Source organism: Salvia hispanica, chromosome 3, assembly GCF_023119035.1.
Source record: "Salvia hispanica cultivar TCC Black 2014 chromosome 3, UniMelb_Shisp_WGS_1.0, whole genome shotgun sequence".
In the NCBI taxonomy this organism is placed as follows: Eukaryota; Viridiplantae; Streptophyta; class Magnoliopsida; order Lamiales; family Lamiaceae; genus Salvia; species Salvia hispanica.
This window is the reverse complement of record NC_062967.1, coordinates 18,483,662-18,507,007: the sequence shown is the minus strand read 5'-3', so window position 1 is coordinate 18,507,007 and position 23,346 is coordinate 18,483,662. Positions and strand designations below refer to the sequence as shown.

General features: G+C 34.6%; 2 protein-coding genes and 1 pseudogene across 2 annotated transcripts; all 3 read right to left on the bottom strand.

Moving 5' to 3' along the window:
• LOC125215990 (CBL-interacting serine/threonine-protein kinase 20-like) lies at positions 1-1,637 on the bottom strand. The gene has a single exon (XM_048117582.1). It carries the CDS (start codon positions 1,510-1,512, stop codon positions 193-195), a length of 1,320 nt encoding a protein of 439 aa, XP_047973539.1. The 5' UTR covers positions 1,513-1,637; the 3' UTR covers positions 1-192.
• A 925-nt stretch (positions 1,638-2,562) lies between these two features.
• LOC125209505 lies at positions 2,563-11,389 on the bottom strand (annotated as a pseudogene).
• A 9,523-nt stretch (positions 11,390-20,912) lies between these two features.
• Positions 20,913-21,887, bottom strand: LOC125215926 (protein DOG1-like 1). The gene has a single exon (XM_048117509.1). The coding sequence runs from the start codon at positions 21,730-21,732 to the stop codon at positions 20,992-20,994; it is 741 nt and encodes a 246-aa protein (XP_047973466.1). The 5' UTR covers positions 21,733-21,887; the 3' UTR covers positions 20,913-20,991.
• Between the last annotated feature and the right edge of the window lie 1,459 nt (positions 21,888-23,346).

Sequence of the window (23,346 nt, the reverse complement as noted above, 5' to 3'; positions counted from 1 at the left end):
ATGTGCTAAATTGCTTCATTTTTTACACTGGTTATTCAAGGAAGGCATTTTGTCTAGATTGATTATGCATAAACTCTAGCATCTAATAAGAAAAGTTGCTAGTTTATACTCTTTGGTAGCTTTGCCATCTTCCAACAAAGCAAAAGTAATGAAGATCCAATCAATCAAATATGTACAAACTAAATATATTGACTAAGAAGGGTTGTTCCCCTCCCAACTCCACACTATATCCTTAAGCGAAGGCTTCAATTCTTGATCACAAAACTTGACATACTCAAGCGTGTCACCGGAGGACTTCTTCACCTCCACCATATGGAACGACGGCGCCACCTCGAAAATCTCCGCATCGATCCCCAGCTGCCCCTTCCTCCCCCCCTTCTTCCCCTGCATCTTCACCACCCCATCCTTCTTCCTAATCCTGAAGCTCTCCGTCGTCGCCAGCTCCTCCAGCCTCGACACCACCGTCTCCGGCGTCTCCCTCGTCGTGAACCACTCATGGTCCCTCCCCTGGCTCCCTCCCCTCTCCCCCTCGAACAATCCCGACAGATCAAACCCCGGCGTCATCGATATCAAGTCGAACGCGTTCATGTTATGCACCCCTGCCCCCTCCCCTGTTTCGCATGATTCCGAATCCGAATCCACACCCTCTTGAATCGGATCGGAATCCGAAATATCGTCCATGATCGGCGATTCGACATGCTTGAACCCTTTAATGAACCAAGAATTTTCCATGATTTTGGTAATAGTGATCCTCGACCCTGGGTTAGGGTCGAGGATCCTGGCGAGGAGCTTCCTCACCTCCGGGGGGAACCAGTGCGGGCACCGGAAATCCCCCCGGCTTATCTTCCTGTACATCTCCATCAAATTGGAGTCATGGAAGGGAAGATATCCGGCTAAGAGGACAAAAAGGATTACCCCACAAGACCAGATGTCGGCTTTTACGCCGTCGTATCCGCGCTTGTTGATGACCTCTGGCGCCACGTACGCCGGGGTCCCACACGTGGTGTGGAGGAGGCCGTCGTGGCGCTTGGAGTCTATGAGGGCGGAGAGGCCGAAGTCGGTGATCTTGAGGCTCCCTTGCTCGTCGAGCAGGAGATTCTCGGGCTTCAGGTCGCGGTGGTAGACCCCGCGGCTGTGGCAGAAGTCCATGGCCGCGACGAGCTGCTGGAAGTAGCGGCGGCCGGCGTCCTCCTTGAGCCGGCCCTTGGCGACCATGTTGAAGAGCTCGCCGCCTCGGACGTACTCCATGATGAAGTAGATCTTGGACTTGCTGGCTAGGACCTCGTAGAGGTGGACGACGTTCGGGTGTTTCACGAGTCGCATCACGGAGATCTCGCGCGTGATCTGGTCGATGAGGCCGACCTTCATGATTTTTTCCTTGTCGATGATCTTGATCGCCACGCTCAAGCCTGTCTTCAGGGATCGAGCGTGGTGGACCTTCGCGAAGGCTCCTTGCCCTAAAACCTTTCCCATCTCGTACTTGCACATTAGAATGTTGCCTTTCTTCTCCATTTCTTGAGCTCTTTTAGGGATTTTATCATCCCATTAAGAAGAAGAAAATGGAAAAATTAATGGGGTGAAAGGCAAGCAAGGTTGGAGGGATTTTGTCTTGGCAAGAAAAATGAATGAAATGGGATAAAAATGGGGATTGGTAGGTTTGTTTATGGGATTATTAGGAAAGGGTAATCCGAGAATAGGGTTGAGTAATTATAGTAAGAATATCAATTTTGGAGTTAGAGTTGGAGTTGGAGTTGGTATAAGTGATGTAGAATGAATGAATGAGATTGATTTAATGTTGTTGTGGATGAGCCTACTTAGGAAGGGCCTAACAAAGAATGTTGCTAGTTATATGCATATATATGTGGATGTGGTGTTGTTTACATTTGTTGCCACTAATCTTGTCAATTATCTCCAACAAAAGGGGGAGATTCGAATTATTTCCGATTTAGTTTGAGACTTTTATTTACATTGTACATGTGTTAATATTGGTGATATGTTAGTGCAAACATTGATATTTGAAACATTGTAGGGAAGCCAAATTACTATCATTACACATATTTTTTTATTCCCATTTGAATACTAGTCAAAGTACTTTTTTCCACGAGTATATATATGTATACTAATGAAATAGGGCTACCTTTCTTCATGTAATAAGCAACATAACGTATACATTATTTTTTCACTTACAATTATCATCTTTTACAATAAAATTACAACTTTTTCAATATTACTACAAAAAGTTGAAGTGGTGACAAAATTTAGCTAAGGAGTATGAAATTGAATTCAAACAAAAAAAATATGTGAAAAAGAAAAGTGGTATCATAGAGTGACGTGTTAATCTTAATTATGTTACTCTCTCTTACATAAATCTGGAACATGATTCTTGGATTGAAAATACACAAATCAATCCAAGTAACCTGCAATCTCTTTATTTAAGGAAGAACATTCACAGTTTATAATCAAGTCTTCACTCCCTTGATCTTAAAAGGTCGAGCTTCTGTAGGACTACATCCTCCACCAATATCGGCACAACTAGAATCGTTAGAGGAAAGGCTTTCTCGATCAGAAGCCTTGGAATTGTTCGCCCTTTAGAGCAGAGTAGCTTCTCCTCACTTTAGCCTTCTCATCGCAATAAGCTTCTTCTTTCAGGATAGCTGTGCAGGTTTTGTTCTTCAGAGACAGATAAAAGATATGAGGATGCCTCTCAAAGGCCCTGTGAACCAAACAAAAGAATGACTTTCTTTCAGCAGCATGTTCGACAAACAAACACAACAGCTCATGTAGCACTCCCACAACCCGTTTCTCTGATGTGTCGCTGTTGGGGTCCAAATGCGAGTAGTCAGCATATGGAGAGACGTACGGGAGTTTTTGAAATTCATTAGACCAATCTTTTATCTTCTGCTTTAACCGCAACCCTTTCGAGGGGAACAATGGAAATGCAATTGCCTCATCAGCACCACCACTGTATATTCCTTTCCTCATTGCAGTCAGCTGCATCATTGACAAGGTTTTGTCACTTTTTCGGTCACCATACTCATCAAGAACAACCAACCCCTTCAATCCGTCTTCTATACTCCATAGGATCCCTGAAAGAGTCATCAGGCAAACCTAGATACCACCGCAAGCCCTTAATAACCCTTAAAGGAAGCATCTGTCGACTGCTGCTCATCAACATAAACTTTTTCAAATTCCCCACAATATCATCTCTAAATTCTTCATATACTAGTCTTTCCTCTTTATCGAGCTCAATGGCTTTATCAGTCAGTCTAAACCAAGGTAAGTTATAGCAAGGACCTTTAAATTCCTCAAAGAAAGACGGGTGGTTCCTCAAGAACCTTATAACTTTGATACTTATATCAAATTCTGAGCCTCTTTTGGAGACAGCTGAGATGGGAATAGAATATTTGTCCTGTGGCGAAGAAGATGCTGAGATAAAGAAATTTTTTACAGCGATTATGGGCTTCAGTTCAAGGGACTTGTGAATTGAATCGATCGAGTCAAAGTAGGGGTCTTTTTTCCATTTCATATACCCCTGCACATAAGTTTGTACCTGAGTGTAGGAGTAAGGAGGCGACGGAGTTCTTGTTATACGAAAAGAGGACTTTCTCAACAAGGGTTGGCCTCATCAGTTCAAAGATTACTACAAAGTGATGGTGACAGCAACAATGGATCCTCAGAAACTTGATATCCTCTTTAAAATCATGTAATCTGGTTACAAATACATACTAGAAAGCTGAAATTATTGTAGTCAATGCATCAAAACTAAGTGCTTGCATACAGTTACAGTTCATATAATATTATTGAACACATCATTAGGTTTCTCATAGAGCAGACAGTAAATAAACTTAAAGAATCAGTCTTAAATAATATCTAGATTTTTATCTATAAAACAAAAATCTAGATATTTCTTATAATTCTTTTAATATCCCAACACTCTCCCAGGCTGAGGCCGCAGCGCTCACCCTCAGAAGTCTTAACGATAACGAACTTCTTCAGTTCATTAAACGCTATTGAATTAGATCATGGTGTGAATGGGAAGTCGAGAACTTGAGGGGGAAACTCCTTTCCATGACCCGCCGGCAAAGTGTTTCTGAGTTTTTATTCCCGGCGTGGTCATGGGTTACGCTTCAGGCTGGACCATGGTGATTGGTCGAATAGGAAGAAAGTGCGATTAACATTTATCCGACCGATCCAGCAAAACAGCGGAGCTTATGGTCCAGGGTGGAGAAGTTGCACCGAGGCATATCGCTGCCATTCGGCACAGGGCTGAATGGCTGTATGCGGAGGCCCTTACATACCCTGATGAGGCACTGGTGATAGAGAGAGATAGAGAATTACCATTTTTACATGGGGTGGATAAAACAGAAGTTACTGGATAAACGTTTCTCATTTTACTTGTATTGTTCTTTCATTTATTCACCACACCACAGTGCACTACATTTTCTATATGCTTGTCTGTTATGATTTCTTCATTATTATAATAAGTACTCCTAAAAGATTACTTTCATTTTTTCACTAATGGAGTACTATATCTTTAACATATACTACTAATATATTAAAATTTGAAACACAAAAAATACAACTGCAAATGTCATTAATACCAAATAATTGATTTATTATATGCATCTTCTCCTAGACAAAATGTTCTGATTAAATTGAAATTTCCCCATCCAATCATCTGTTTTATACTACCAGTGAACATTTTCGTCCTAGCCCACGAAAAATGTTCAAGCCCGAGAGGAACTATACTGGTTTCCTGCCATTTTGGTAGGAAATGTAACAATCCTTATTCAATTAAAGAGTTAATTGAACAAGTAATGTCACTTCAAAACATTTTCTTATTTTAAAAGATAAGATAAGAGCATTTTTATTCAAATTTACCAACATACAATAAAAACACTAGTTAAAAGTATTAATACTTAGATACCCTACCTCATAACGTCCAAAAGCCTTGATTTGCCATTTCCTTCAATCATGCACCATTTTCCTTTCTTCAACTACCATCTCTATATTATCACACACAAATTCCATATCAATTTTATCAACAAAACGGGGTACTACGATAAGTAAAATTCTTTAGAACGTCTAAGGTGTTTATCTTGACTTACAGATATATGTAAATTAGAACATGCCTTTATTTCTAATTTCAACTTTTGGAACTTTTAAAATTCACCACATTACGCTATTTTTAAATAATTGCTCGGAATAACATAGGATTCGAGCCCTATAACACAAGAAACCTCTTGAAGTCTAGTTTAATTTACAAAAAGATAATCTCAAAAACTCCAGGGGTTTAAGGAGGTATGGCCGTTTTATTACAGCTTGCCAATTTGTGACAGATTCTGGCAACTATTTCGCAGGAATATGCACAAGCTTCATATTTATTAATATCCTATAACTTAATAAGTTATAACTTGAGTACATATTTAGTCATATTTTTTACTTCACCACATAATTTTGTAGAATAGTATGCATCAAAATTTGGTGTTCATAATTTTAACTAAACAAATATGTTATTGAGTATGTCTTTGTGCATGTTCAAGTTTTTTTTTTATCTTCGTTACATTTTAATTATTTTTTAATAGTTAAGTTACTATAAAAGACTATATAAATATGTCTACTGGAATTTATTTTCTTATAATTGATGTTGCATCGTTAACATAATCCCATTAATTGTATAAAAATAAGACTGTTATCCTTATATTTGAATCAGTAATTTTAATTTCTTAAAATTGATGTTAAAATATGTAATGATTAAAAAAACGTTGTATAGTTATTCATATAGTTAAATTATTGTGTTCAAAGCTACCAAAATTTTATTAATGTATATATCATGAAAAAAGAAAAAAACAATCCCATCAAATAAATAAATTTAATTTATGTTTATATAAATCAATATAAAATAAAAGCAGTCTCAAAAAAATGGTGGTGGAATATTATAACCATTATTTAGATAAATTAGTGTTCACGATGTATATATATATATATATATGAGAAGTCTATATACATGCCCAAAAATTTGGGATAGTTTCCATAATACAGGAGATTGTCTTTTTCTTTCTAAATTCTTTATGATTCCACCTAGATATAGGGCTCGTGTATATATTTCCACTTGGCATGGTAAGACATACCAAATCATATGACATATGATATACTTGAATCACTGAATTTTTTCTCCTCTTGGGCCCCTCACCCAATCGACTTTTTTCCTATGTATAATATATGTATAAAAGAATTAACAATTGAATTAGTAGCTGAGTTGGTTTGAATTCCTCTTGGGCCCCTCACCCAATCGACTTTTTTCCTATGTATAATATATGTATAAAAGAATTAACAATTGAATTAGTAGCTGAGTTGGTTTGAATTCCGGGTGTTGAAGTGCACCATTTCAATTGTTCCTGGTTTGAATCCCTTTTCTAGCATTTTCACTGTATTAGTTTTTATGCATTTTTGGTAATTTCTCTAGTAATTGTATGCTACTATAATCTTATAGCTAATAATTTTAGTTCGTACTATAAAGAATTTTTCATGTTAATTTTCTCTAGTAATTTTTAATTTTATACGTAGCTATTAATTTTGTATACTTTTTTTGTTAATTAGAATTAAATGATTTTCATTATTTAACCATATAAATTACTCTTTATCTCTTTAATTCTATGAATATATAAATATTTCACATAATATTATTTAAAAATCAATTTTAATCATATCATTTTTATTTTAAAAATCTAGAATAAAAGAAAATTATTCATTAATTCCATAAATACATAGATATATTATTAGTAATATCAATTTGAATAGCACTCTTTATTATAAAAATCTATTCTTTAAATTTTATTTTTTCCGATGTTGTTACTAATTTACTATATTTCTAAATTTTATTACTCGTTATCTAATTCTTTATCTCATTATCCATTTTTCGTACATACTACTCCCTCCGTCCCACAAAGATTGTCCCATTTTTCCATTTCGGTCCGTCCTACAAAGTTTGTCTCATTTCATTTTTTACCATTTCTTACATTTATGGGACGGAGAGAGTATTATTTATGCCGGAGCTATTTCTACGTCGTTAACACAGAAAATACTTAATAAATTTTAGCAGTAATTTGGGACCCCTAGGATTAGAATCCTGGCTCCGCCACTGTACTGATGAACAGTGCGGGCTTTAGGCCATAACTTGGGCTTGGCAGAAATAATTCACGTAAACTGAACAGATGTTTTTGCATAGAATTTACCCCAAAACATAGTATAACTAGGAAGGTGAATGGCTCCTAATTAAAAACAAGGATACTATAAAGGTCCGGGTCCAAGCATGCGTATGTAGAACAATCATTCAAACTAAGTCGTAATTTTTATTTAAATAAATAATAGTAGTAGTATATTTATATATTACTACAACCGGTGGAGCTGATTAATGGCTAACTAATTAGCGATTCAAAACTAAGATCAATTTTTAATCATTAGATTGAGAGATCTAATGATTGATATAATGTCAATCATTATTCGCAACTCTCTTAAATTTTAAATTTAAATAATTATTAAATAAAATTAAAGGTTATTAATGTCAATAATCTCTTATTAAAATTATCCTAAAACTTTAAATTTACGTAACTCTCTCAATTTAAATTTTTTTTTCGCAAAAAATATATCAAATTAAAGATAATTTTATAAGGATTCTAACGAGATGTCAATTGCATATGTTCCGACGATGTTCGGATGATGAAGTTTGATGATTTTTATTTCAGTTTTCGTATATGTTGATAATTTGACGAAATCTCAATATAATGTATATAAAATCTCTGTATAATGAATGTAAAATCTCAATATAATGCATGTGAAATCTCAATAAAATTGGGATGATATTTTCGTGTAATTGTGTTGAAATACTCATGTCATTGTGTTCATATTTGTAATACATTATGTTAATATATAAAAAAAACACGAAAATTATGATAGGATGATGAAATTTGATGATTTTTATTTCAGTTTTCGTATATGTTGATGATTTGACGAAATCTCAATATAATGCATATAAAATCTCAATATAATGCTTGTGAAATCTTAATAAAACTGAGTTGATATTTTCGTGTACTTGTGTTGATATTTGTAATGCACTATGTTAATATAAAAAAAAACACGAAAATTACAATATGATAACAAAATAACGATCTTACCCTTTTGTTGATATATTGTTTACTATTTATTGAGATTCGTAAGATTTAATCTCATTCACTCACTTTAAAATTTAAGGGCGGAGATTTGGTCTTGATTTTGATTATGATGCAAAATTAAAACAATTTTTGTTTAGTAAAACAATGAATTTAATTCAAGAAACAGAGAAACTTTTTATCCATAAATTCTAGTACTCCCTCCGTCCCGCTTAAAATGACACATTTCTTTTTTTGGTAACTTTCTCTCTCCAATTAATACACTCAACCACTTTTTCTCACTCATATTAAAATATTCATCTTTCTTTATCTCTCTACTTTAATACTTATACCCACGTTCTCTCTCTCCAATTAAACATTTTAACCAATAACTCCTAAAATCCCGTGCCGGCTAAGCAATGTATCATCTTAGCCGAGACTAAGGGAGTAGCATTTACTTTTATTCGAGACATAGACTAAGATATACGATACTCTACCTATTAACTACTTCCTAAAGCCGGTGTGAGGGCCCTGAGAACTGGGTTCGTCCTCTTTTATCAAAAATAACAATAACTTTTATTCCACAAGAAAAATAACATTAATTAAACGGCTTCCTAGAGCCGGGGTGTGAGGGCCTTGGAGACCAGGGCTCGTCATATGACTAAAACTGTTACTTTTATTTTAACAATAACTTTTATTTCACAAGAACAGTAACATTAATTAGAGTGAACTATAATTTGGGTACCTAAATTTTATTAAAATAATAAATATGGTCCTATTTTTTAAAAATATAACCACATATCTCTGAATTTTTATATAATATCACTGAAAGCACTTTTATACGCATTCCTACCTTTTTAATCATTTAGTACCATTTTTTACTCAAAAGATATTTTTATAGTTTTATAATTACTATTCTCTCCTCTAATATCTCACCTCATCTTACAATATATAATCATTAAACTAATATTTTCTCTCACTTCCCATTTTCTCTCTTCCTTTTGCAACAATAACTCTCTAATAGTGAAAGATAAATAAAATTTTATAATATAAAATACTCTCACGTGCCTTACATTTTGTCATGTTTTGATTGGGGATAAATTTTTAAAATTATATTCCTATGTTCACTAATAGTTGAAGCGAAACTTTTCAGCATGAAATTTAAGAAATAGGTATGTAGTGTGTTAAGTAACGGAATGGATCACCTACCACAATTCCTCCTCCATCTCCTAATAAAGTAAGAGAAGGAAAAATAGATAGAAAATGTATCCCTAACATAGATAGATAGAAAAAAGTAAGAGAAAGAAAAAAGTAGAAAAAATAGTGTAAAAAGTAAATAAAGTGAGATAATAAAGTAAGAGTGAGAAAATGTGTTAATTATAACTATATATGAATGTGATCAGGGGCGGACGCAGAAAAAATTAGTTGTAAAGGCTGAACTCCACTATATATTTTTTCGCAGTCAAATATAATATATACATGTATATAATTATATAATATAAAAACCGTAATCACAAAATTGTAAAAATGCATATATATTTAATACGAAGTAGTCCAAAATATATTTAATAAAAAAAACATGTCATAATTGTGGTTTTACATCTAAAGCGGTGACAACTGAATTCTACGTGTTCTCATCGATTGAAAGCGTTGCAAGATTTGTTCGTTACCAATCGTTGAAAACAAGTGCTTCTCAATATATACAATTAAACTATCATTCATCCATTTATCTCCCATTCGATTTCGCAAGTCAGTCTTGATAGTCCTCATTGCAAAAAATGCTCTCTCAACAGAAGCAGTAGCAACGGGTAAAACCAATGCAAACACAATAATCCAATAAACCAACGGAAAAGCCAAATGCTTACCACTTTTGACCATTTCTATAGAAACGTCTCCTAAATTGCTTAAGGCAACAAATCGAGGATCACATCGTACATTACCAATAAAATTACTAAGTTGAAGTGGAAGACGTAAACATTCATTTGCAGAGAAGTCCTCGTGAGATAAAGTAGCAAGACGGATTACATGAGCATCATTGAATCGAGAGAAAGAATCTCTTGGATCAAGACATGATATGCATTCGTCGGTGTTAGCTTCAGAAAATCGATTATCCATCTCTTGTATAGTTAAATCAACAACATTGACATTGCAACCACAATAACATAAATTATGATAAAAAAATATATATGTATAGAAGACATAAATAGAAATATTATAGTACCTGATAAAATATCTCTACACGATAATAATGCAAATTCGTGATCAACTCTGCTCCATGCTTCTTATAACCACGGCGTGGTATAATTTCATCCATATCAACTTTGTTGCTTGATCATGCATGTCTTCTCATCCATTCTCTCTAAAATTTTGCAACTGAAGTTTCACACTTCGGATCAATGATATGTCTTGAATAATATTTCATTGATTATTCCCAATAAATGTTTCATCAAATGCAAAGTGAAAACAAACTCATAACTATCCATCCTTTCAATCAATCCTTCAGTGGTACTTCTGTTATCACGGAGAGTAGTATCATCACGTACAACTTCCAACACTTTCTCAACAGAAGACCACATAGAGCATAAACGAAGCAATGTAAAGAAATGTGAACCCCAACGAGTGTCTCCAGGCCTTACCAAACTAGTTTCTTGATTTTGACCTCTTCCATTTATCACTTCTCCATTATTAAGTTGTTCAACTAATCTTTCATGTTGCAACTGTCTAAGTTGGTCTTTTCTCTTACAAAATGCCCCGACCATATTCACAATCATGGAGACATAGCTAAAAACATCCTTCACAACTCTAATACCCTTGGCAGCCGCAATAATAATTAATTGAAGTTGATGAGAGAAACAATGAATATACATGACATATGGATTTTCTTGCAATATTAAGGATTTCAATCCATTAAACTCACCCCGCATATTAGAAGCTCCACCGTATCCTTGTTCTCTAACTTTAGATAGAGATAAATTATGCTTCACCAATAACTCATCAATAGTGCATTTCAATGTATGAGAGGAAGTGTCAGTTACATGCACGATCCCAATAAATCGCTCAATCTCATATCCTTCGTTATTCACATATCTTAAAACAACTTCCATCAACTCCTTCAATGAAACGTCTCGATCCTCATCAACCAAAAGAGTGAAAACTTTATCTCCAATATCATCAACTATGGCAAGTGTGACCTCTGAAGCACAAGCATTTGCTAATTCCTTTTGAATTCGTGGCGAATTCATTTGATTGTTAGCAGGAGCATTTGTAAACAAAAATTTGGATACATCATCGTTAAGTTCACTAAACCATAGAAGCAACTCAAGAAAATTATCTCGATTTGATGAACTACTTGACTCATCATGTCCACGAAAAGATAATCCTTACTTTAAGAGAAACCGAGTTACATTCAATGAGACAGTCAACCGAATACGATATGCAACTTCCATCTCACGGGTATTTGACCGTAATGTACTTGCCACATTGTTCCTTTGATCTTGAAAAGCTTCGAACTGAATTCTAGCATTATTATGACAACTATTCACGCCTCCAACATGATAATTGAATCTTTCTAATGCATTTTTCCAATTGCTATAACCTGTCTTTGTAAAAGCATCATCTGATTGTCGACCTCCTTTATCTGATTTCTTGAAAAGGTAGCACCAAAAGCAAAAAGTTGCCTCCTTTGATACACTATACTCTAACCATGTATACCTTTTAAACCAAATATCTTGAAAAATTCTTTCTTGAATGCCGTATTTCTTTTTTTTCATACTTATGTCCAATTGGTTGACAAGGGCCCTTATTCAAATACTCTCTTCGTACTCTATCACGAATTGAAACATTGAACTCTTCAATTGGCTTACGTTTTCCCAGATCACTAACAATATCATTCAAGTTCAACTCGACTTCTCTCCGGGGCTGATTTTCCATTGCTTCAACAATGGGTTCACTTGGGGAAGAAAATTCATCCCGACGTTTTTTTAAAGAAACGTTCCATCTTCTACAGTCAACCTAAACAATAATTATTGAACTACAATATTAGTTTATATCCATGACTCCACAAGACACTATCAACACTCACTAACAAAATTGTATTCTACGCGACAATCACAAATATTAGCTTGCAACTAACCAATCACCATTGTTATAACTTTTTTAGCTTGCAACTATTCTATCAAAATTTTACAAAAATAAGAGATAGAATATAAAATCAGAATCTGAATATTAATTTCACTAAAGTTTCAAAGACTCAAACCTTTGCACAATTGCAGCACGCCGTTTCTGTATTTTCGTGCCGCTGTGCTCCAAACTTGTAAACCCTTCTGCTTCTGTCTCTCTTTCTTTAGCTTTTAAAAATCCCAAAAACGCGTACTCCTACTTTAAATTTTAAAATCATTTTTAATAACAAGCCAAAATAACGTGTGCCACTTTTTAAAAGTGATAGCACTTTTATTAATTTGAAGAATAAAAAGAGTCAAAGATATTAACTGGGGTCAGGTCAGTTTGAACATAACTTTTATATTAATTAATTCATTGAAATTACTCATCTTCTTCCTTCTTCTTTCTTATTCTCCAACGCCATTGTTCCTTCTGCAAATTCTTACTTTCTCTGTCTATAATTTCAGCCCCTAGAACTATTAATCTCAAGATAATTTGTTCTTCAGTAGCATTATTTGGTAAGGGCTAAACATGATTTTTCAAAATTTTGAAAAATTTGAAAGTAGAAAAAAAAAAAAAAAATTGGGTAAGGGCTTCAGCCTTACCCTCTCTCCATGTGTGTCCGCCCCTGAATGTGATATGTAATGTAGTTAGTGTCAAAGTTGTGCGTTGATTAGTTAGGATTGTGTGTTAGTGTTTTGCTTTATATATTTTTAGATATGGACTGGTTTAAGGAAATAAAGGCAAGATTCCCTTAGTAAAAGTGATTGAAGAGAGGATGCATGTTGATTTGTGAGATTCCCTCCTTTAATAAACCAAAATCTGTTTGGATGACGTAAGGACTATAGAAATGCACTAATCTAATCCCTCTGCAAAGCCCTCTAAAATGTGAGTTAGAAGCCAGAGTAGAACATTTTCTACTGAAATAAAAAAATTAAGAGAGGCTGCCATTGATGCTCAGGGGGAAATGACATAAGCTATTGAGGACTAAAGACATTAGGATAACCAATTGAGCTTAATTCTTTCGAACCAGATAAACCTGCCTCATTGTAAGAGCACCCCTTAGTAACACACTTTGAGCCTGACTTGTAATTATCCATTCTGTTGGAAACCTTTCCCCTTCATGTCATGTGAACAAGGGATAGGTTGGGGTAACTCACCAGTCAGAAGAGGAAATAAGCCGTGAAACAGGGGGGGTACAAAACAGAAAGTTAGGAAGAAAACGGGCAGGAAACATTGTAACCTGACCCAGAAAAAAAAGGAAAGAGAAAACTAAAAAAATGAGTCAGAAAATGGGCAAGAAGAATGTATAACCTGACCCACAAAAGAAAAAGTAATTGAAAATAGGAGGGCATAAAATGATGTAACCTGTCCCTGTGAAAAGGTTAGATAAATAAGGCCAAAATGACCATGGGTATCTTCAAGGTTTGGGAAGTCTCAAATTGCACATAGAGAGGTTGTTCTAGTTTTGTCCCTGAGTTCACATGTCCTTCACACTTCTATATAGCTATGAACTTAGAACCAATAGGACCCTCACATTTATACATTGCAACCTTGCCTCATTACAACCTAAATAAAAGACATTAAGGAGTTAGCTTCTGTCAATAGAACTCTAGCATCAATGATATGGCAAAATGATTGAGAGAATGGTCCTAACAATTCTGGTGAGGATTGAGTGACTGAGTGAATCCAACAGTCGGAAAGACATAAGCTATCTTGACAAACGGACAATCATTAAGAGGTAGAAGAGGGGAAGGAAAGGAATATGAGACTGTAGACAATTGAATTGACCTTAAGCTTGTAGGGACGACTGCCAAATAACATAAACTAGTTCTGTCTTTTCTTTACATGGCAATGTGTTTCTTTACTTATGTGTTTTTCTTTTCCACGCTTAGTTCTGTTTATAATGTTTTGAATAAGAACCATGCTTTGAAATTTGCCTCTTTTCTTTTTCTTTTCTTTCATACTTGAGGACAAGTATGGGTTAAGTGTGAGCAGTTTGATGAGGCTCGTTTCACGCATGTGTTCTACCATAAAACTGCATCAAATTCTGTGACTTAACGTCTAATTTTGAGTCAGGTGTGCGTGAAAATAGCCATATTCAGAAAAGGAACAGAACATAATCAAATGACTGCGGCAGTGAGTTGATCAAGTCATAATCAAATGGAGCTAGCAGGAGTTTCCGCATGGGAGATAGAGCTGAAGACCCCACCACAAAGTGAAGGGCGAGAAAGACATTTTGGAGAGGATGGTACTCTAGGGATCAGAGCCCTACTCCTCTCTATATAAAGAAAGCTCAGCACGAGTAGAGGGGGGTCACACATACATTCTTAGAACATCTTTAGGAATTCAGCTCTCTTCGAGGGCTGAAATCGGAGCTCATTTTACTTCACCTTCCTGATTTCCGTTGCACACACACTTGTTCCTATTTTAGTTTAGTTTAGTGGTGTTTGGTGTTGGTTTTTGTCTTCATATTCTTTAGGTTATGATATTCCGCTTCGAGAGGAGGCGATGAAACAATTTCTGTTTTAGTTTGCTTGTTTTCAATTTACTTTTGATGTCATCGAATCTTGATACTTTTGATTTAGTAAAATTGGAGATATGATTTCGATGTTTGTTGCAATGTTTGTATGATGTCTCTGTTCTACCTTTGATTTCTTGTCTTATGAAGCAGATCTTAGCTAAAATTGTTTCGTTGTGTTTTGATTTGGTCAGATCTGAGTTTTACATCTATGTTATGTCCAGTTGCGAAGGAAATCATAGATGAGTTACCTTAGGATGTCTAGATTTGATAGATGTGTTTCCTTTTGCATGATTATAGGTCAGTTTCTTGTTCACGTAGTTGTAGTTTAGCTCTTAGGAGCATGTTTAATTTTTACTAGTTTGTATGATGCTTTATTGTTCAGATCCATTTTTACTCTGTTTTTCATGTTGATTTGGTAAAGAAGATGAAGTTTGTTAGAAAAGTTTTACTTTATCGTACGTTTGCAGGGGATTGACTGGCGCTACCTTATTCTGTTTGTCTATTTCAGGAAAATTTTAGTTTAAGTTGATCAAGTTGATTTTATTATATTTAGCAAGTTGATCAGTTTAGTTCTTAAGTCAATGTAGTTAACTTAACCCACCATAGTGAAGTGCGGCAACAACCATTCCCCATCGTGTCTCGCAAACAATGTTAAACGCATCATCTTTGTGGGATCGATCCTTACTTCCCTATACTAGTTAATAGTATTGTGGGTTAAGGTCACTTCTGAACTCTTCTATTCAGCTCACTCAAGTCGAATCTAAGTCAAGTTGATCAGTCTGAGCTTTCACTTGATCCACTAACCAGTAATTTTGCAGGTAGAAGGCACACATATGCCAGCTGGATCAATTCGACAATCCAACTTTAGTAGTTCACAACGACAATCCTAAAGAAAAGAATGAGAAGAACTCAGCGAAGACTTTTCAAGGCAGCAGGAGCCCCCGTATAGAAGATTGAGCATAACTTAAAGACCCCAAAAAGCCAAGGGCAGGAAGGACTTTTCTAGAGGATGGTACCCTAGCGATCAGAGCCCTACGCCTATCTATAAATAAGAAGCCAAGCGCGAGTAGGGGGAGAGATACACACTTAGAGATTCAACTCTCTTCTAGGGCTGAAATGGAAGCTCACTATACTCTACATTCTTGGTTTCCGTCACACACACTTTGGTTCTAGGTTTTAGTTGTGGTTTTGAGGTATTTTTACTGATAGTTTCCTGTTATGTAGCACCGTCCTTAGAAGAGGGCGAAGAAACAATCTTTTAAATTGTTGTCTGCTACATTTTCGCTTAAGTTTCCCTATTGTTTGAACTACCTTGTGGCAAGAAGCTCATTTCAAATCTGTGTTTATGATTTATTTGCAATGCTAAGTTTGTTGGTAAACGTTTATGATGTTTTTATGTTGCTGACTATTGAGTATTTAGGAAGAGTTTATGCTATTTAGATCTGAGTTGTTGATTTTGTATTACTGTTTGATTCGGAAGACTTTTGGAATGAAAGATGTTAGGAGGCTTAGATATAATTTAATGAAGTTGTTCTAAGTGTATTGTGAAGAGTAATGGCATGTTTGAGTTCAATTAAGTTTCTCAGTTGTAGATCTGGTATGTTGTTTCTTTTGAATTTCTGCATGATTATGGCTTAGTCGGTACACCCACGTAGTCATAGTCGATTTTAGCATAGATCTGAAGTTACAAGTTCTTTATATTAAGTATGTTCTGTCACAAATGGCTCATTAGCATAGAAATGTTTAGGATCTGGTTATACTTTGTGTTGCGTATCGATTTTATGAAGAAGATGAGTTTGTTGGTAAAGTGCACTTTATCGTACGTTTTGCAAATCTCTGACATTCGTTCACTTTTACTTTTCTGTCTTTTTTAGGAAACGACATTATGAATTCTCCAGTCCAAACAAGTTGATCAATTCAAGTTTTAGTTTAGCTTAGCAAGCGGATCAGTTTAGTTAGTTTAAGTCCCTCAATTTAGTCAGTCAAATAGATTTAACTTAACCCACCTTAATGCGTGGCAGTAGTCATCCCCAACTTGTTTTCAACAAATGTAGAACACATCGTCTCTGTGGGATTCGACCCTTACTTTCCATTACTAAATCATAGTAAAGTGGGTTAAGGTTTTGAAAGCCCTAAGTTCCTCCATCTGCGCATATTAAATGGACACGAGTAGGTCAGAACATGCTCAAATTGATCAATTAGAATTATCACTGGATCAATTTACAGGTACTTTAGGTAGAAAGAGACATCATCCACCTTGATCAATTTGGTATTTTGAGCTGATCAGTTCAAAACAAGAAACGACAGGAACGAACTTATGAAAAACAAGACTTTCAAGAAGAAAGTATTATATTGTCATTAACCAACAACATGACTACTAGAAAATTGGTGTAATATGACACTCAAAAATGTCGACAGAAAAATAATGTCATGCATTTTATCTATAATGGCATTCCATACAAGTGCAGCTGAGAGCCACTGTAATGATAGGTGAAATGCAATAATATAACTATCATAACTACACCAAAAAATTGCCACAAAATAGTATGTTTGTTGACATTTGAAAGTGACAGCAAATGTAATATGTGATTACATTGATTAATACAAATGAAAATTACAAGGGACCACCTATAGATTTTTAAAATTACATTTTTCTTTTGCAAATTTCATAATTTAGATTTTTCATTTGTAAATAGCATAATTTATAGGTTGCTCCTACAAATATATAAAAATTATTTTATTACTATAATTTAATTTTTCTAAATTTGAATATTATACAATTACATTTCCATTTCCCAACGTACTATCAGTTCCACTTTTACATTCACTTTAAATACAAAACATACTTTCATATAAAAAACTTATATAATAATTTCCATGAAATCAAAGTATACAATATCAAAATGAAAATACAAAAAAGGTTCTATATATCACTACACATTATCTAACGCTTAAGGTTTTTCTTAGAAGCTCCTTATCACATGTATCCTCATCCGCATTAGAATACTTAGCTAACTTCATCTTCGCAACAACATCATGTGTTCATGTTAATGTATTAAAAACGTAAAATATTAATCAACATAAACAATACTCCAACAAAATAATAAAAATTGATGATAAAGAGAAATATTAAGCTATCAACACTTAACTTTATTGATGCCTATTTTATGCTAATCAAAAAGTTGCCACATTCCATGATTTGACAATATAAGGTCAAGAAAAAAACTAAGGTAATAAGGTATTAACTGTTCTTGGGGACAAAGAAAACGTATCACACAAAGCTCAAATTATTAACGAATTTACCAACACTCTTTTACTTGTCTGTTCCCCATCAAATTTTCAATCATCAATGCAAGAAGAAACAAACCTTAAAATTATTTATCCATATGCACATATAGAACTTGCATATTGGCTTCAATACCCTTCTTATTCTCCCCCACTCCATAAAGTATTGCACAATATATAAAAAAGATCAAGCTAACAAACGTTAGTACCTACTGCATTTCTCACATAAAGGTTATATATTTAATACCTTTTATTCTTTGAACATCAGATACAGAACATATACTATATCAAAATGCATGACAATATGCAATCTCACTAACTCTTAGAAGAAAATGTAAAGAAACTATTATAAGCACGTGAAATTCAGACTAGGTACATAGCTACTGAGAGTTACCAAGACAATGCATTATCAACTTACAAGCTTAGAATGACTGAAGCAATGCAATGTTGAGTCTCTAAATTTGTGAATGGGATAACAATTTTATAGTCATAGACTTATTATTATTATATAGCTCCAAATATTAATAAACTTATTATTCACATAAACTTATTATTCAAAAATTCACCCATAATCAAGTCTACAAATCAATAAAGTTATAAAACGTAAATGATAATGTGTTATATAATTCCATACTATGACCAAAGCAAAAGAATTAATCTAATAAATGAGTGAAACTTATAAAGTCATGTGTAAACTGGCAATAAGGTGCAATGGTGATTCTCCATATGGCTAATTATATTAATCAACTAATGAATCGACAACCATTAGCATTCAAAACTCTAATTTCCCCAACTTATCCATGTTAACTCCACTTCACAAGAGGAACAAACCATATGCTTCATTTTTGACAGAAGAATCAAAAAATGAAATTCTTATATATCTACTTTATCCACTATTTTACCCAAATCGTTAACCAAATCATAAGCTAGACAATTATCACAAACTATTTCCTACATAAAAACCTAGAATTGAAAAAATTAGGATTCACAAACAAACAACATTTTAAACTATGGAAAAAAACCTCACGTGGAGTAACAAGGGCAGCGACTATTAGCGTGGGCAACGCCGCCGCCGGGGAAGGGTTTTCGGAGGTGAGCAGTGGCGCCGGTCGGTGACTAGTCGCATGGGCAGCAGAGACATGTTTGGGCAGTGGCGCGCTTATGGAGAGTTTTGATGACTTTTTAATATGTTATGTTTAATTGTTGGTTTTAAATTTTCTATATTTTCTGAATGTCACAGTTAAATATTTCTTAATTTAAGTAATTAATATGTCAATTATCCATTTGCTTCGTAAAATATTAGGTGATGAGTTTGCATTTGTGAAAATTTAAATTTTTTATTTTTATTACAATATTAAGAATTATTTTTACTTTGAAACTGTAAGACACTTAAAAGTGCCATTAATGAGTTCCAATTGCGGCATTTGTTTTGAGATGCAGTAATAGTATATGTTGTACGTGCAGTGAAAAGCTAGTGTAGTGACTGAAAATCTGTACTGGCACCTTTTACAAAGTGTGATAAAAAGAAAATGTAGTGAGAAGCTAATTTTCTAGTAGTACAAATACTGTAGGTAGAAAGAGACATCATCCAACTTGATCAATTTGGTATTTCGAGTTAGATCAGTCCAAAACAAGAAACAACAGGAACGAACTTATGAAAAACGAGGCTTTCAAGAAGAAAGTATTATATTGTTATTAGCCAACAACTTGGAGTATATATCAATACTATCATAACACCGGATGACATTAGAATTTTATTGGAGGACATAGAGGTGAACTAAATGGCGAGATTTATGATAGTAACAAACAAAATGATTTCAGAATTAGATTCATTTCTTATCGATTAAGTTTTGTGACGGCGGCGTATTTTTGAAAAATATCATACTTTGGTTTTTACTCGTGTCATATAATGTACTCTATAAAAGATATAAATATGCACAATCTACCCTGACCATTAGCTTAATACAACATAAAAATAATGTTTTTAAAACAGCTCAAGTGTACTTTTTCCGACACTAAATATAGAGCGAGAATTAATTTGTTATTTTGGTGGAGTACTTGAGGTTTATTTGACATATTTTCAAATTGATGACATTTGCAGTTTTGTATTTTCCAGACGCAAATAAAATATATATTCCTGAATCTTTCAATCACATTGGACCAAACATAAGATCTGATCTTCTACTTTAATTTTCTTATAGGGAAGCCAATAACTTGCTATCTCTGTTGATTAAAATTTATTCCACTTTAACTCAGCACAAAAATTTATCAACTTTGACTCAGCATAAATTTTAAAAAATATAATATAAAATAAGTTGAAAAATTAATGAAATATAATATAAAATGAGTTGAAAAATTAATAAATTATAAGTCATACTTTTATAAATTAATTTTATAATATAATATGAGTAAGAATGAGTGAGTATAAATTAATTTTATAATAAAATATGAATAAGAATGAGTTAGTAAAAATATAAGATTTATTAAAAAAATAATAAAAAAAATAAAATAGAACAAATTTTGGGAACAGACTGAAATGAATAAATGGGACAAATTTTCAGAAATGAAGGTATAAATGTTGAATTTTTAAGAATATGATTTATTTGTGTTATTGACTTCCCTTTTAATTTTTTTAGTAAATAGTATTCACAAGTGGAAACTACATTTCATTAATTTTTTTTTTTATAGAGGTACAAATTACGAGTATTACGTTATCGGATAACACATTAATCGGCTTGTTTTCTTTCGATTAAATTCTTTATGAGTTTTAATTTGAAGTAGTGCAATTAAAAAGAAGATAAGCAAAATTAATATGCAGTAGAAGAAGTAGACGAAATATACATAACATAATAATAATAAAGAAAAAGAATGTGATAATTAATTAATAAGTCTACCATGATCAAGGTCTCTCTTCTTCCCCCATTCCCTCATGCAGAGGCGCAGCTTCTTCCCCGCCGCCAGAAACTCCACCGCCTGCCTCGGCGTCAGTATCCTCACAATCTCCTTCACCGTCCCCACTCTCAGCCGATCCGCCTCCTCCATCACCCCCGCCATCTCCCTCCCATGCTTATCCAGCGCCCTCTCCACATCCCCTTCCTCCCCGCCCACAACCATCGCCGCGATCGGATTGTCCAGCAGATCCTCCTGCAGCGTGGCCAGCTTCGTCGACAGGCTCCGCTCCTCGCGGATGGTCCGCTGGTGGAGCCCGTCCACGGAGACTAGCTGGCGCGGCGAGAGCTGCCCCAGGCTGCTCTCGCCGCCCCGGACGCCGGTGAGGAAGTCGGAGAGGTGGGACTCGAGGTCGAGGCCGCAGAGGGCGTAGATGAGGCGGATGTAGGAGGAGGGGCGGCACCCGCCGATCCAGAGGACGGACCGCTCTAGGGAGGTGCACCACGTGGGGGCGTAGTAGGGCGACACGTCGGCCAGGGCCATGACGTGGCGCTGACGCGTGTACTCCTCGAAGTGGCGGATTATTTTCTCGATCAGGCGGCTCAGCTCGGCGTCGTTTGTGGCGCGCGCCGCGGCTGCGTGGGTCAGCTCGGAGAGCTCCTCCTCTTGGAGGTGCATCCACTCTTGGTAGTGGCACCTCTCGTTGCTTTGGTCGCTTGCTGCAGCCATTTTTATTTTTCTTTTCTCTCTCGAGATAATATTGGTGTAGAGTTGGTGGAGTTGGACTGAATATATATAGACCTATAACTGGGGGCTATTAGTTTTATACTCCCTCCTTACCAACATACTAGACTCAATTTTTTTGTCACAAAAATTTAGGAGGTGTTATTTAGCGGTGCAAGTGGAGTTTGTAATAAAATAAATTTTTATCATAAACAGAAATAGCTCAAGTATGTTGGGACACCCTGAAGTGATATACGAGTCTAATATCTTAGAACAGATGAAGTAATAAAATGTGAGTGAGAATGAGTTACTGGAATATTAGATTCACTATAAGAAATAATACTCTCTTCCATAGTAATGGAGGCGTTCCTTTTCGGCACGAAGATTAAGAAAAATTGTGTTAGATGAGTTGAGTAAATGGAGAGTAAAGTGGAAAATTAAAAAGATAGAGAAATGAAGAGGGAATAAAATAAGAGAGAGTAAAGTAGGTGTGGAAAAATGTGTTGACTTTTTTCAAAAAAAGAAATGACTCTTTTACTATGGAACGTACCAAAATGACAAAATGACTCTATTATTATGAAACGAAAGGAGTAAAAAAGAAATGTGATAAATTTTATGAGACTGACAAAAATAAAAAAAAATGGCAAATTTTATGGGACAAAGTATAAATTTGCACTCTTTTTACTGCTGTGTCTCATTTTAATTTAATACTGATTTTTGGAATGGTGAAAGTAAAAATAATACTCCTTAAAAATAAAGTACTTAAAGACGATTAATAAGGAACATCTCGAAATAAATAATTGGGATATGTAATGAGAGACGGAAGGAGTAGAATATGTGTGTGGGGAAAAGGGAGGGCGGTTTTGATGGTTTATGTGAGTTTGTTAATGTATATTTGGTGGTGTGAATTGTAGCGCGGAATAAGACAAAGTTTTCAATCAAATTACTTTTGCAGAGAGGGATATCTTTCTTGCCTTGTTCTCATCCATGCATGATATTTTTGCGCACACTATCCTATAGTTTTGTTTTCATATAATAAATTTTGTTGTTGAGACTGAGAAACTCGTAACTGCTAGCTATTGGATAATAGTGCTTATTTGGATTTATCTTCTAGTTTGTATATCAACAATATAGTAGATATTTATTTGGAAAATCAAATATCATATATACGGATTTATAATTTTTATTATCTTAACAAATAGGTTAAATATCTCGAATTCGAGTTTAATCTCTTTAATTTTTTATTAATTTGTCAATAAAATTGAAAAAGACGACTACGTTGTGTAATACTTTTATATTGTGATATACTCCCTCCGTCCACGAAAATTTGTCCCAGTTTTTCATTTCCGTCCGTCCCCCAAAATTTGTCCCATTTCACTTTTACCATTTTTGGTAGTGGACCCCATATTCCACTAACTCATTCCTATTCACATTTTATTATAAAACTAATACTTTAAAAGTAGGACCCACAATCCACTAACTTTTTCAACTCACTTTCCATTACATTTCTTAAAATCCGTGCCCGGTCAAACCGGGACGAATTTTCGTGGACGGAGGTAGTAAATTGGACGAAATAGATAGTGCATGAAAAATAATATTTAATTAGCTGTTAACTTCATT

Coding starts and splice junctions, on each gene's coding strand:
- LOC125215990 (XM_048117582.1), bottom strand. CDS start 1,512: ATGGAGAAGAAAGGCAACATTCTAATGTGCAAGTACGAGATGGGAAAG.
- LOC125215926 (XM_048117509.1), bottom strand. CDS start 21,732: ATGGCTGCAGCAAGCGACCAAAGCAACGAGAGGTGCCACTACCAAGAG.